Source organism: Chelmon rostratus, chromosome 3 (assembly GCF_017976325.1).
Source record: "Chelmon rostratus isolate fCheRos1 chromosome 3, fCheRos1.pri, whole genome shotgun sequence".
Lineage (NCBI taxonomy): Eukaryota > Metazoa > Chordata > Actinopteri > Chaetodontiformes > Chaetodontidae > Chelmon > Chelmon rostratus.
This window is the reverse complement of record NC_055660.1, coordinates 19133031-19148172: the sequence shown is the minus strand read 5'-3', so window position 1 is coordinate 19148172 and position 15142 is coordinate 19133031. Positions and strand designations below refer to the sequence as shown.

The 15142-nt window shown below is 40.5% G+C and overlaps 3 protein-coding genes across 8 annotated transcripts; 1 reads left to right on the top strand and 2 right to left on the bottom strand.

Moving 5' to 3' along the window:
- Nucleotides 1–1116: 1116 nt before the first annotated feature.
- LOC121627472 (lysozyme g-like) lies at nucleotides 1117–2672 on the bottom strand. 2 transcript variants are annotated; one of them, XM_041966408.1, is made up of 6 exons: nucleotides 2513–2672; nucleotides 2162–2239; nucleotides 1932–1983; nucleotides 1769–1856; nucleotides 1520–1676; nucleotides 1117–1429 (listed from the first exon to the last, which is right to left on the bottom strand). In XM_041966408.1, exons 1-6 carry the CDS (start codon nucleotides 2514–2516, stop codon nucleotides 1293–1295), a joined length of 516 nt encoding a protein of 171 aa, XP_041822342.1. In that variant the 5' UTR covers nucleotides 2517–2672; the 3' UTR covers nucleotides 1117–1292. The 2 variants fall into 2 exon arrangements, with proteins under 2 accessions (XP_041822342.1, XP_041822336.1); XM_041966402.1 differs by having other exon boundaries at nucleotides 1769–1983.
- Nucleotides 2673–6400: 3728 nt separating this feature from the next.
- On the bottom strand, nucleotides 6401–10815 carry pglyrp2 (peptidoglycan recognition protein 2). Of its 3 annotated transcripts, none has more exons than XR_006006720.1 (5): nucleotides 10689–10815; nucleotides 8629–9492; nucleotides 8181–8391; nucleotides 7158–7513; nucleotides 6401–6743 (listed from the first exon to the last, which is right to left on the bottom strand). XR_006006720.1 is itself a non-coding variant. In XM_041933349.1 (4 exons), exons 1-4 carry the CDS (start codon nucleotides 10759–10761, stop codon nucleotides 7210–7212), a joined length of 1452 nt encoding a protein of 483 aa, XP_041789283.1. In that variant the 5' UTR covers nucleotides 10762–10815; the 3' UTR covers nucleotides 6750–7209. The 3 variants fall into 3 exon arrangements, 1 of the variants encoding a protein (XP_041789283.1); XR_006006721.1 differs by having other exon boundaries at nucleotides 10693–10799; XM_041933349.1 differs by lacking the exon at nucleotides 6401–6743 and having other exon boundaries at nucleotides 6750–7513.
- A 1311-nt stretch (nucleotides 10816–12126) lies between these two features.
- Nucleotides 12127–15055, top strand: trappc5 (trafficking protein particle complex subunit 5). Of its 3 annotated transcripts, none has more exons than XM_041933704.1 (3): nucleotides 12127–12157; nucleotides 12372–12658; nucleotides 13829–15055. In XM_041933704.1, the coding sequence occupies exons 2-3, from the start codon at nucleotides 12389–12391 to the stop codon at nucleotides 14123–14125; spliced, it is 567 nt and encodes a 188-aa protein (XP_041789638.1). In that variant the 5' UTR covers nucleotides 12127–12157; nucleotides 12372–12388; the 3' UTR covers nucleotides 14126–15055. The 3 variants fall into 3 exon arrangements, with proteins under 3 accessions (XP_041789638.1, XP_041789639.1, XP_041789640.1); XM_041933705.1 differs by having other exon boundaries at nucleotides 12132–12162; XM_041933706.1 differs by having other exon boundaries at nucleotides 12148–12174.
- Nucleotides 15056–15142: the final 87 nt, after the last annotated feature.

Sequence of the window (15142 nt, the reverse complement as noted above, 5' to 3'; positions counted from 1 at the left end):
CATTGTTAGCTCTTCTCGTGGGGCATAGCAAACTATTTACAGCCAAATCCTTTGCAGTTGTAGTGTTTGTGCAGGCTGCTTTACTGACTTCCAACATAACCAGGCACTCATTATGCACTTTCTTTGTTCCTTGGTTTATGTTTATATTGTTCAAAGCTATTGTAGATTAAGTTTATTGTGTATGCTTTACCTTGAGGTGTGCTGTTTTTCTTTGTTTTTCCACACTATCAACGTGGATATCCACTAGCAAACATTTGTAAGGAAATCAGTACCTTTGGACTCCTTATTAAAGTGTCCTGACCGACAGAAATGAGTGAGCAAGAGCTATCACCAGCAGAGGTAATGCACGCTTCCTCTGTTTGCTTTGTAGGAGGGGCATGTTTTTTAATGGCTGGTTTCCGTTTCACTATCGCTGCCTAATCTTTCCTCTGTTCTCCCCTGCATCCCTTCCTCAGGCCTGAATAGTTGGTACATGACTATAAATCTGACTGAATGACTGGAACAGTAATCAGTCAATCAATTCACTTCATAAGAGAAATGTTCAGAGATTTGCTGCATGATTTGTCTATATTCTCTGCAAATGTGCAATCATGCGAGGACAGAACTCCAAAGTTTGTGTGCAGCTGAACTTTTATTTCCCTCCACAGAACAGAGATTTGCTGCAGATATGCAGCTCTGACTCACATGTTTGACAGAACCTGTACATGATGGCACTTTCAGTTAACACAGATTGGTATTAAGAAGGTTTTCAAAAGGCTTAAATTGAACTTGATGAACCCTGCAGAAACCCGTCACAGAGAGAGGACTGTATTTTCCAAAAGAACAGAGATATCAGTGGTGGTTTTGCTTTGCATTATATTTATTTAGCTTAAGTTCTGACACAGGGCACACATCATCATCATCATCATCATCATTATCGTGGACAGTCTCAAAAATCTCTGGTCCTCTGGGTTCTTTTAATGAAGCAATAGCACACAAAGAATCACTCCTCGTCTAAATCACTTCTATGAATAATAAAGGAAAAACTTAACCAGGAGAAGTAGAATTTCTGTTAATTATTCAGTCACACAATCCATCAGCAGAAAATTTGAATAAGATCAACATATCAGGATCCAACTGTCATTAACGTAAGCATATGCATGTAATCTAACTATTAGCAGAATATATGTGTGTAATCAAACTTATCAAAGTATAGGAATGTGACCCAAATATCCGTCATCATCATCATCATCATCATCAGAGAGTTTCCTTCATGATTTGGAGGAGATTTTTGTTGTGGACAGCTCCAGCTGTTAAAAGCCTCCATTCTTTTTGTACCACTGAGCCCTGGCAACAACATCATTGGAGTAGTCTTTGCCTGTTGTGTTTTCATCCACACCTTCATAAGAATGGACCTTTCTGTCCCCTGCATTGTAGGCTGCTATCCCTCCTGCAGGAACAAATGCAAATGAGAATGAAGCGAAGCAAAGTCTAGAGAGAGCTGGTGCATGTGTGAGTCTACTGAGTCACAAAATCAAACCTTTCAGCTGCTTCTCTTTGCTCAAACCAGAAAATTCAGGTTTGCTTTGTATCAGTTTGATGAAATCAACCAAGATCTTGGTGGCTTGGCAGAGGTGATCCTCACTGTCCCATTCACCTACTGGAGTGTGGTTACCTCCTTCTGGATTTACATCAACCTACAGAAATGGCAATACACGCTGCTGTCATTGAATTATAATGTGAGGTTCTGCTCAGGGGACGTGTGTAAAACAGCAGTATTTATTACAACCTGCATCAGTCCCCAGGCGTTCCACGCGCCTCTCTTTGGGCTGTAGTCTCCCCAGCCATCAGTGAGAGCATTTCCAGCCCTGGACTCTCTGGAGATAATGGCAGCAATGAGGGCGGGGTCGATGTTATACCTCGCTCCCACTCTTTTGATTTTAGACTTGTACCTTTCCATTCTGCCTGCATCGGTCTCTGCCATGGTGTGAGATGCCGTCTCACCTACAGAGAGAAATCAGAGAACATGATTATGGCCTCAGGGCAACAATTTTATTTATTTCCCTGCCAATCCATGGATATTGAAGCACTGTTGATGCTGAAGATGAAGGCTATAAGTTAACTTTTTCTACAATTTTTTTTTTTATCAAATCAGCTCCTGTTTCTCCACTGCAGAGTTTACCTGAGTATCCCAGCCTGTCCTGCTGAGATGTTTGCCATGAAGCACCAGTAGTTTCAACGGCCCTGATGTTTCCATAATCTGCAAATGTTCCGGTTATGACATTATTTTTCATCAACACACCTCCACTTCGACATAAGCACAAAGCATGACGACTTCAAGGGACTACAGCTACATAACATCCTACACATCTTTACAACAAAAGCAAAAGTGGTGCTGCATGCCTGGCACTACAGCAGCTACAAAAATACAAATACAAGTATTCCAATGTTTCTTTCTTATATGTTTATACCACAAGCATGTTCACAGCTAAAAGAGAAGTGCTAACAACAGTAAAATGACACAAGCACCCACCCATCGTTCTTGCTTCCACTTCTGACGGATCACTTGAAACTAGAATGCGAGATCTGCAGCAGATTGACCTTCTGTCCACTCTGCGGTGAAGATGCAGGGTAGCTGTTTCTTTGTTTTTATCGCCTGCGTTTTTACTTTCGATTTCACTCTGACAACCTCATGTTGTCTGCTATTCCACTTGTCACCTGAAGAGGGCCGTATTCAGCAGGTCTGGATGCATTGCCAGTGGAGCGAGTGGAGAAAATCATCTGATCTACAAGAAAAAGCCATGACTGTCCAACAGGAACAGGATCATTACAGCTGACTGCTGTAAACCAGGCTAATCAGTAGATGGAACTGCTCCACCTGGAAAGTCCCTTTCATTTCAGAAGACTTGACATTTGGAAATAATAATGCACATAAGTCTATATTACTTGTTTTTTGTTTGTTTTTTTTTTACATGTTATTTTTTTTAGCTGTCACTTTAATCCCAAACGACTTACAATAAATGCATTCATCCGTGTGGATACAACCCAGAAATTGCAAGAATGCACATCAACTTCATTTGCATCTACCTCTGTTTCATTTGAAGTCCTTTTTAGAAGCTAACAGGACTGAAATCTTGAAGACCAGCTACTGAAATCTGCAGAGGCAATATTCAGTCCCTTACCCTGAAATCTTTTTGTTTTTCACTGTCAGAATCAGAAGACATGTTGCTAGTGTTGAGTTTGCGTCTTTTTTGTTGTCCATGGCAGCATTTCATAACAGCATCATGAGCTCAAACACAGAAATACAGACTTGTGATCAAGTTGGTCCATTAACTCCCGAAGCTCCGCATTCTTGAGTCATATAAATACTGATCATGGCATATTATTTCATCACCTTTGCACCGGGAGCAAATTTCTAAATACATATAGGGCCTGTGTCCTTTCATACAAGCATAGAAACATACTCCACAAGTGTTTATTCATGGAAAAAACACAGTGGGCAGCAACAACTGACAGGTGATGTATTTGGTACAGTTTACAAGAAATGGATGTTTTACATAAACCACTGTCATCTCTCTCTCGCGTGACTAATTTGTTGTGGCCACCTGTGACAGCGTGAAGGGGAAGTCTCAAAGTTTAAGTCGCAGCTGAACTTTTACTTTCACTGTGCAGTATGCAGACAAACATCAGTACCCTTGGCCTCATCAGTGTCATGCCGAGCCATAAGCTTATGTCATCCTTCACAGGACTTCGTAGTTCTGCAAGGTGTGCACATCGCTCCAGATACAAAGGGTAACAATGGTAATCATGCCAAGCTTTCAGTCATATCACATGCTCTTCAACATGTGATGAGATAAGAAGCATGTAAACACTAGCCGTGTAATGTATGAATGGTTTATAACACGGCATCATCATGTTTACATATCTCCACAAACGTTCAGGTCATTACAGTCTTTTTCATCAGCACACCTGCACAATGAGCACATAGCATGATGACCTGAAGATATTTGACTTCATCCACAAACACTCACTTACTGGCAACAGATGTCAGTGATCCTTCACTTGTGTCCTTGGCTGGAAACATACAAAGACACAATGTTGAATAACACCGAAACAATTCATTCAAAGATTTTAGTAGGTATGATGATGTTGCTATGAGCAATATTTGCTAATTATTTGTGATTAATATTACTGCTGAATCGTCTCTTTACTGCTGTAGACGTTTCAGGTTGTGCTAATTTGAACTACTTTATATGCTGCCGGATAGATTAATCTACAGCAAAGCATCATATTTTAAAAGATCATCATATGTTTGTAGTGTTGCTGTCCTGTGAGACCCTGAAAGGTCAACCTTTCATAAGCTCAGAAAATCAGCACAGTTTTCATCTGTTTTACAGGTACTCCAAGTAGTAGTTTATCATTCATTAATCCTAAGAAGTTAAAATCACCAAGTACCTCAAATTTGTACTTAAGCACAGTACAGTGAGTAAATGTACTTCCTCACATTTCACCCTGTGACTAAGACCTTTATAACACATCTGGTGTGTTTTAGAAGAAATCTTGTGGAGTCTGCTGTGTGCGCTAGACCTAATGGTCTGACCACACATTTAGCTGTTCAATCATCTAAAATAATATTGTGTATTATATCTCCCTACATTAGGGTCTGTACCTTCTTTGTTCTTGCAACACGCCAGATATGTCATTCTAGCGCTTCTTTGTTTAATTTTTATTTTGCTTTCTGCCTAAAGCAATGAGATTTATAGTATTGAGTCTGAACATGTTAAGAATGACAGAAGAAGAAAGTGTTCAACACGTGTAATATGTGTGTGATCTTCTTCTCATGTCATAAAATAAATTTTACTGACACTGAAGACGACGTGACCTTTGTGTCCTATGTGGTAGTGACTGAAGGGCTCTGCCTCCTGAGCAGGATGGCTGTGAAACACTTATCACCTGCAGATGGCGCTATTGTCAATGAAATTATAACTTACTTGGTTGGCTTGGTGGTTTATTTTTTGAGTGTAAAATCTAAAACTATAGATGTTGCTGTTCAGGGGCTGTGGAAACAACCATCAACACACCCCTTAGCCTAATCAAGCTTTTTCATCTTTCTATTTTGCACCACACTACCATATGCAGTTAAACAACTGTGTCAAATGTCGATCCTCAGATCACCACCTGGAGTTCTCTGTTTTCAGGCACAGGTTGCTTGAGAAGCTGTCATGATCCTGACCTCTCTCATTAGTCTAATGTTGATTTGGTTTCATATCCCAGACATCCAGGTTCCCTGACTCAGCATCCTCACTCTGATGGTTTGGCTGCTTGTCTACAGCGTATTAGAGTTCATTCTTGTTCTTGATCTGCTGCATCCTCCTGCGGTACGATGAACTCTACAAAGTAAACAGTCTGTTGAGTATAGCGGCACAGGTCAGGTCATTTGGTAGCAGTCTGTGAGGAAAAGTGGGTCAGGTTACGGTGCAAAATTAGGGGAAAACATTGGGGTCTGGTGGTGGTCTCATGCAGTTTGTCACAACACTGATCTTTGGCTTTGGATTGTTGGCCTCACAAAACAGCATATTTAGAGACCTCACCTCAGGTCTCAGGAGATTGTCATGGGCAAATTTAAAATAATCAAATTATTAGATATTAGATAGATAGATAGATAGATAGATAGATAGATAGATAGATAGATAGATAGATAGATAGATAGATAGATAGATAGATAGATAGATAGATAGATAGATAGATAGATAGATAGATAGACTTTATTTATCCCAATGAAATTAGTCATTAGCTGCAGCCCTGTCATGCATCTTTTTGTCTCCATCAGATATTTGACGCCATGTTATTTGCACATGTGCACACTGACTGAAATTTAAGTGATTTGTATGTTATTGTGTGTGTAGTTTTTTAACGGCCTCTATTTACTTCTTTACGTCTAGGGTTTGCTGTGTGCTTTGATTGAAGCCTTTGCCCTCTTTCCTATTTGTTAGTAGACACAGCAGATATCTTTGATGAAATTATTCGCCAGACAAATCCATCCTGTGTGCATTTAAGCCCAACCTGTTTAGAGTTTAATGCTTTTAGATTGTGTTTTCTCCTTGTTCTTTAGCCTTCAAATTACCTCAGTGAGGACAATAACATATCACAGTCTGACACAACACCCGGCCAGGTTTCTACCACCAGATTCATTTGCTTCTGTTAAATGTCACTTTCCTAATAAGCTGCATTGACTCTACTCAACAACTCACAGCAATATCCACTAAAATGCCTTTTGCCTTTAGTAGGTAGTGGTGATATTGTATGATAAAAAATAAAATAAAATAAAATAAAATTTTTCATACAATTAGTCTAACAAAAGATTAAAGACTATTTTAATGTATTTTGGATAAACTGATTAATGATCAGGCTGTAAAATACCTTCAAATTATGACAAAATAGGCAATTAGCAAGTGAGACATTTCTTCTGTGAATATAAAGTTAATCAGTCACAAAGACATAAAAATGTCGAACACCAGTCATTCTACGGTTCAGAGTTTGCTTTGTAAAGTTAATGCTGGGGTAAAGCAATCACTCCAAACCCTGAATCAAACCAGTATTGCAAAATGTTTGTGAAGGCAGAAGAAGGTCTGTGTGTGTTTGTTTCAGGTGGGCCAGATGTTCATTAAATCCTGCTAGTGCAAGACTTGATGCAAATGAACAGGACAGGTATTAGAAACAATCACATTTATTACAGTTGGACAGTCTCTTTATTCTTCTGTTTCCTGTAAAATAAAAAGTGGAAAAATTAACGTAAAATAGGACATACAAGTGATATTTTTGTCTGCTTTTTAAAATGTTTTGATTTCAAAAACAAACTTTATTTTACCCCTGCAGGGAAACTCTGTTAGTATTTATATTCCAACATGCCTTACAATATGCAAACATTAGCATGATCAGACATGTATTGATAAATTGAAAGACTTGTAAAAGCTACAGAGGCCCCAGTTAGCAATTATAACTCCAAATAAAATCAAATAATTACAATAATAAAACAGAACAACAATCACATTTCCAACTGAGTAATCACCATTAAAATGATCAACTAGTCCAGAGTCTGGAGGATTAACTCATTTCACACAGTGAAACTATTTCAACAAATAAGAAAAACAAACAGGGAGTCATGACAGTCATCATACCTGAAGATCCATTAATGATGTTTAAGAACCTCAAACTGGCAGTGGGGTCCTGTCATTCCCTGAAGTGTTCCCAGCTTCTTATTTCTGAAAAGAAGGCATCGCCAGGGCAAGTGGTGTAGTTCACCACCTGTCTGTGGCCGTGGAAGGTGAAGTTGGCAGCCAGTCTTCCTCCATCTACTCCACATCGGACTAGACGATGACGCAACAGGTCCATGGCGTGGCGAGACGGCAGGGTGGCAGTGTAGTTACCAATGACTGACACGCCATAACCGATGTCATTGTGCCCCCTGGTGTGTGTGCCGAGGTGGTGCCAACCTCTGCCTTCATAGACGTAGCCGTCAGAGCCGACCACAAAGCTGACAGAGCAAAGACAGTACAGAACATCATAATAAATGCAGAGTACAGACTGATCTGAAATAAACTTAACATATATGCAAAGACTGGAGGGTGTAGCCACAAACCGTGCAAGATGTGCACAAATACTCCCACTAACGTTCACTGGATATGGATTTTAGATGAGAGCATTGATATTTTAATACTACTCTCATATCTGTGCACTAATGATGGAGCTGGAGACAGAAGGTGATTTGCCTAGCTTAGCATAAAGAGGGGCAAACAGCTAGCATGGCTGGAATCCACCTACCAGCAACTCTCAAAGTGTGCAAGCTTCAGAGGGAGAAACGCAAACAACAGGTCATCCATCTACCCAGTATTAGCTACAACATGTAACCTGCCAGAAAACTAAATTGTTTCACATTTCTGTATGTGTCTGGATTAAATAAGATGCAATGTATTAATTAGTGAGCATTAGAGGTGCTGATAGCTTGTTAAACTCTGGGCAGAGCCAGGACAGGTCTTTCCCCTTCCTTCCAGTCTTGATGCTAAGCTAGGCTAAGCACCTCCTGTCTCCATACTTAATGCACAGGCATGAAAGCGATATCAATCTTCTCAATGAACCCTCATCAAGAAGGTGAATCAATGTTTTTGCCAAGACATCAAACTATTCTGTTGAAGGCTGGGTACCTGTAGCCTATGTCAGCCCAACCACGATCTTCCTGGTGGAAACGCTGCATGGATCTCATGTTGCGAGAGCAGTTCCGGAAGGACAAACAGGGCGAGGATGGCTCATAGGTGTGGTGAACATAGAGAAACTGGAGGGGCAGAGACAGTGGGATAGGTGTACCCCGGGAGGCTTTTGCCCCCCACTGACAACGACGGATGACTTGAGGGCAGTCTGAGGAGAGGAGGAAGGAGGATGAGGCTTAGGGTGCTAAAACCTGTACACATTTTGCTATACCATTCCCACAAACCTATATTTAACTCTAAAAACAAGAGATCTAAGACTAGAGTCGATAGAGCCTGGCTGATATCAGCTTACTTCAGATACAGTATCGGTGTACATGTTGGCTGACAAGTAAGAAATTGCAGTGATGACAAAGACATATTTTAAGTAGTGAGTCACTCCACTCACCCCAATACTTGTGCACAAATGTCTGCAATCCATCCTTCACCGCCTTCGCCACTCCGGTGTCCAGAGCGATCCACTCTGTCTTCTCCAGCTTCCAGACTAATGCTAGTGTCTCCATCACTTGGCTGTGAAGTGAATCAAGTGGTTCCAGAATGGATCTAGAGATCTCCCTTCGTCTGGGGCTAACATGGCTGGTCACAGCATCAAGACCCTGCCCCTCATGCAGGATATAACTATAGTATCCTTTCAAAATCTCACTGAGGGCCTGCGGCTGCTCCTGTTCAGGTAGGCTGCTGAGGTCTGTGCCCAGTATAGCGCCATCCATGCCCCCATTAATAACAGCATCAGTGGCTAGAGTGGCAGGCCGAGACAGCTTGAACACCTTAGGATGCTCCACGTTGTCCCAGCACCCGTTAGGCCCCAGGCGATAAGATGGCGGGAAATCCTGGAGGCTGAGGAAGGTCAGGCCCAGTGTCCTGCCTAAGGTGAGAGGGAAGATCCCAACAGCTGGGGTGCCCTCCAGCTTGGCTTTCAGGCCTGATTCGATTCCTAGCAGCAAGGGTGCAAGAGCTACTGTGGTGCCATCTGGAGTGAGGACCACCCCTCGTTCCTCTCCGTAATCTGTCACAATGTGGTGGATGGCCTTGTCAAAAAAGCTAAAGGATGAGGCATTGAGGATGGCTGTCTCTAGGACCTCAGCATCACTGAGATTATATGATGTACCCAAGAAGTGGATGGTCATTGCATCGTCGTGGCCGGCAGTCCTCCGCAGGGCCCTGACCAGGGCTAGGGGGGACAGACCGGGGTTAGAGTCTTCAACCTGTTGCACAGCTCGGATGAAGCTGTCCATGTTACGCAGATGGACACCTGTCAGAGACACAAATGAGCATCAAAAGAAGTGAAGAACATTGTTGTGCGATAATGATTCAGTGAATTAACTCTTTTGCTTCAAATGACAGTCGCGCTGTGGCATCTTTTATAAATGGCATCACAAAAGACAACAAAACACAACGAAAAAAAATGTACATGGCAATGTTGATGATACTGACCCCTTTACAGACATATTCAAATCACAGCTAACTTAGGAACTGTATGAAAATTATTGGGGTGGAGAGGGGGGCTGAACCATGTGGTTTTTTGCCTTTTAAAAAAGCAAGGTCTTCCCCAGTGTCATTCATTTTTCCTTTAGAGCCTCCCTTTGATGTAATGGTCTGAACTAGTAGATCTGCCTCCGTATATGCCGGAAGAAAAAACATAATTGAGAATTTGCCATCAATGTCAAATATAACAAAAAAAAAAAAAAAAAAAAATTAAAATTAGAGTCTTCCAAATTAAACAGCAAAGAATGGCTTGTCCATGCCACCCAGAACAACTCATGTATGTGTTGTATGATCTCAAGCCCCTATCGACAAGATGACATCACTATCACCACAGCGTTTGGTTAGATTTAAGCACAAAACCAACTTGGTTATGTCTCTGGAAAGATCATGATTTGGATTGAAACAGCTTCTGGTTCAGTTCAGGGCAGCAAGGTTCAGATTTTCATTACTTCGTTAAGGATAGGGGACCTTTGTTGCATGGTTACAAAGACAAACGCGTGGTAAAGGTTATTAAAGGATCTCGGTCACAGGTAAAAGAAACCAATGTTGACTCACAGTAGGCATCAGGAAACAAACAGCAGTCCACAGTGTTAAAGTCCAATGTTTTGTTGACCCATCCGGCCATGCCAAACTCTTCTCTAGACAGACTGCTCCATCACAATCTCACACTGCTTCCACTTGACTTAACTCCTACAGCTGCTTCAGAGTTTTGCCACTTTAATGTGGTCAAATGTCGTTTTCAGCCATTTGCTCAAACAATGTTTTTCTTCGGGAAACAGTCTCAAAAAGACAACACCACTAAAAATATGCAGTTCCTCAAATTAAAGATTACAGATTTCAGGTCATTCGAGAGCATGACAGGTTTACTAGAGAGAAAATGTTCCTTATCAAACTATGTAGCCTTACGAAGAATTTAAGTGACAATAGCACAAATGTTTACATATTTTGAATAGCTGAACTTACCTACCGGCCTGCTGTAAACAGTAAAGAAATAGAATGAAGCGAGAACAAAACACGATAGTCCAACTAAGGTCATGTTGAATCTCCTGGTTGAAACCGAAAAACAGAATTAGACTTCTTCTAAGTGAAATGAACAAAGCAAAAAAAAACAAAAAAACAACCTAAACAGTGAGATAGGAAAGAATCTCTACAATGACCCTCAACATGCAGGCTGCTCCAATGCAGCTAACTCAATAGCACGGTTGTGCACCCAACAACGTCTGAGAGGAATTGTGTAGGTGTATTTGTGTATGTGCATGACTGCAATGTTGTGTCCCAATAAGGAAGAGTACACTTTGTACACTGATGGCAACAAATATTGATTTAGCCTACAGTAAGATAAAGTGTGTCATGAGCAAAACAAAGTCTGGGCCATCAGATAAAGTTTATTACAGATTAAAAATGAGTGCTTCTTCTAATTATATTGGGTTGTGTCACTCTTTCTCCATGTGTTATACAGCCTTGTATAGCTTCCTTTGTATGCAATCTGTCATTCAAACACAGCTGAAGTGACAGAATTACGGTTAATGTTTACCATCTCATGTGATGTGTGCGTCTGTTGTGTACTCACCCGTGTTTTGACACATAATGCAGGGAAATGATCAAAAACAACTGTTCTGTTTTTGCCATTGGAGGTGTTGTTAGAATGAAGTTGCGCAAAACTGGTGTTTCACCAATGGATATACAGTCATAACTTGTCCCAAAATTAAGAAAATATCCTCGTCTTGATGTTTTTATGTCCTGATCACAGTTTTATGCACCACAAAGGGCAGAATCATGAAGCAGCATTTCAATTTTAAAATCAAACTTTTGAATATGATTGTCTTGCTGTAGTTTGCACATATTCAGTTGTGTAAAACAGTAGCAATACTTGTGTTAAAATTTGTGCTAAGAGAAGGTTATATGAACACACAAAGCTTACTTTTTAGAAAAGAGCACACACATGTATGCTTGAGATGGTACAGCAGTAACAGTCTAAATACAGCGCTGGTCAATGGTAGCCTATGTATACTACTTCTATAGGTCCGAATGTTTTATTTTTATCCTCATTTTTATTATTTATACTTATCTAAAACGCTAATGCTAAATCAAAATTATTGTTATTTTTGTCAAGACTGTGGGATTCATTAAGTCAAAATTTTGACTTTCTATTTCATATTTTACTAAGTCCAATCTAAGAGTGCAAAATTGACTTACTAAATAAAAAAAAATGTGACATAGCTTAAGTATAAATGTAAAAGCTGCAACGTTAGAATGAGTTTTTATCTCTTTTTTACTTGCAATTTATTGAAGATACTGACTCTAATAGCCTTTAATTTTGACATTTTCATCATAGCCAGCTTTTCTTTAATCAGCGTCAGTCAGTGGTGTCACGTGACAAAGTGACGTTGTACACGCGGAACAGGAAGTAATCTAAACAACAACAAACGCAGGTGCAGTAAGTGATCGTGTCAGTTGTAATTGTAGTTTTGAGTATCTTTTTGTGAAAATGAAAAGTATTCCTGATCTAGATTTAGAAGCTCATCTCATTTTGCTGTTACTGGAGTAGTACGGGCTGGTTAGCATTAGCCTGTTAGCCTGAAGACCAGCAGCTTGTGTTTGCAGCCTCTAATTTTGACCTCTGTCTCTCTCCCTGCACCGCTGCAGCTGTTAGTGAAATAATAATGGAGACTCGATTCACGCGAGGCAAGTCTGCTATTTTGGAGCGCCCACTGAGCCGACCCAAAACCGAGGTGAGCGTAAGCGCCTTCGCCCTGCTGTTCTCGGAGGTGGTGCAGTACTGCCAGAGCCGCGTGTACTCCGTGTCCGAGCTGCAGGCTCGTCTGGCCGAGCTGGGTCAGCGGGTGGGAGCCAGCCTGCTGGACGTGCTGGTTCTGAGAGAGAAGAACGGCAAGAGGGAGACCAAAGTACTGAACATACTGCTGTTCATCAAGGTACACACTCACTGACTGACCCGACACATCTAAGTGGAATGCGCCCCTTATGACGGCATCGGTACAGCTATATTTTATTTCTCTGATGACATGTCAAAATATCAGCTTTATTGGCCAGTAAAGCTGATTCTGATACCTTGCGTGCTCATACAAGAGATCTCTGGTTTATTTTTCAGTGCACACAAAAATATTTAGAGGTGGATTTAAATGTAAAACAAGTGCACATATAAAATAGATATAACTATTTGATATTTTATGATATTTGTATAATATAAATCTAGTTAGAAATCAACAAATATATGTGTTTAAAAGTATTGGAAATGTGCATCAAAGACATATTTGAATGTTGCTACATTTGTATACCAACTGTTAAACCTGCTTATCATGTGTGAGCTTCACTGCATTTGTGTGTGGGTTTTTTTGGCATGGCTCCATTCATAAAATCTTTTTGCTGTCCAACAAGGAGTAATCTGTACCCAATCAGATGGCTGCTACTGTTTTCAGCAAATTATGTAAATATAGATTTGAGGGTATCATATAATGCGTTCACAAGGCTTAGTCTGCAGCATTGAATTAGAACACAAAGAGAGAACAAATGTCAAACAGCTGCCTGGCGTCTGGTCGCTGCTCTCCACCAGTAAGTGATAACTCTGTCGTGCATAATTTCAAATATGAATGTTTGCTAAGTTAGTGATGTGGCATTATCAGTAGTGTTAGATAACAAATTAGCTATTTAACAGCGTAAGATCATCCTCAATATATAACTAACTCAGGAAGCGTTCATTACTCAAACATATTTAATTATGGAGATGGGAGGGTTGTCATTTAGCAACTACGATACTCCATATCGAGGTTGACCTGCAGGGAGATATAATGCCATAGATGTATTCAGATATATGCTGTCGCCTTCTTACAGATGTGTTCTGACCCATTAAAATGGTAGAAGATGTCAGACTTTTGTCTGCTCTTGGATGTATGGTCGAAGGAAATGCTAAAACTAAGCAATAGTATAATACAATGCAGTGTTGTGGATTGTGTATGTACATGTATGGCTACATGATCACAATACATGATACTCTCAAATCTACACTTATGTGATTGGCTGAAAATCAGCGAAACAAGTGGCAAATAAATAACATATAAAATGATCATTTTTTTTGTACTCCACAGGTATCTGTGTGGAGAGCCTTGTTCGGCAAGGAGGCAGACAAGCTGGAGCAGGCCAACGACGATGACAAGACCTACTATATCATCGAAAAAGAGCCCCTTGTCAACACCTACATATCTGTTCCTAAGGAGAACAGCACCTTGAACTGTGCAGCCTTCACCGGAGGGATCGTAGAGGCCATCCTCACCCACAGCGGCTTCCCTGCCAAAGTCACCGTCCACTGGCACAAGGGCACCACGCTCATGATCAAGTTCAGTGAGGCGGTGATCGCCAGAGACAAAGCACTGGAGGGCAGATAGGGGAGGGACAAGAAGATAAGAGATTGGATGAGAGATTGAGACGGTGTGTGTTTGGGCGGAGGTATGATGTTAATTGACTGCTGGAATGTCTGTAAGCCCGCTGCAGACTGGGGTGAAGGCAGTGTAATCATTTTGTTTAAGAATGGTGGACTGTACATTCACTGATCCAAGGGAGCTTACTCTGCACAATGAAAAGGTGACTATAGCTGCAACACATAATTATTTTCATTTCCCATTACAAGAATGTAAGTTGATGTATTTACATTGCATCAACAGGCCAATACTCAACTATTTTTAATTTACTCTCATAGAAAACCAAAAAAGTAGCAAATCAGTTAGCAAAATTGTTGTCAATTAAGTTTCCCTCACTGAACTAATCAACTAATGGACTAATTGTTTCAGCTCTGTTGAGGAATATACTGTATACTGTGTTGATTCTGTTACTCAGACATATTTATTTATTATTGATTCCACTCCTTTTCCATGGAAATCGAGACAAATTCAGAATGTCAGCCTGACACTGAAATGTCTTATTTATTTATCTTAAACAGTTGTTTAATCATGTGCTACAAATGAGGTTCTTGTTTTCCTTACAGGGTATTAGGCTGACACCAACTATTTTCAAGCCAAACAGTTGATGGAAAATCTTCCATTTCCCCGTATTATACTAGTCAGATAAAACGTGTGACTGAATCTGTATCGACAGGCCTGATGGGATATTAGCTGTGTCCCTCTCAGACTGTCTACACATGTTTGTATTGTGGGATGGGAACCACAAAAGTCTAACAAGGATGTGTGGAGCAGGTGGAGCAGCTTTACTTTTGTCAAATATTAAGCCTGCATTTAAGGTCTTGTGGTTGGAATGTTTATGCAAACAATGTTTAGACCTGTATTTTGCTCTGATAAAATGTACATAAATACATAAAGAGATGGTTTGTGGATAAATGTAATTTTCTTGAACTCTGGAAAAAAGTGGGGAGCATTATTTTCACAGCATCAACACTATTTAAATTTAAT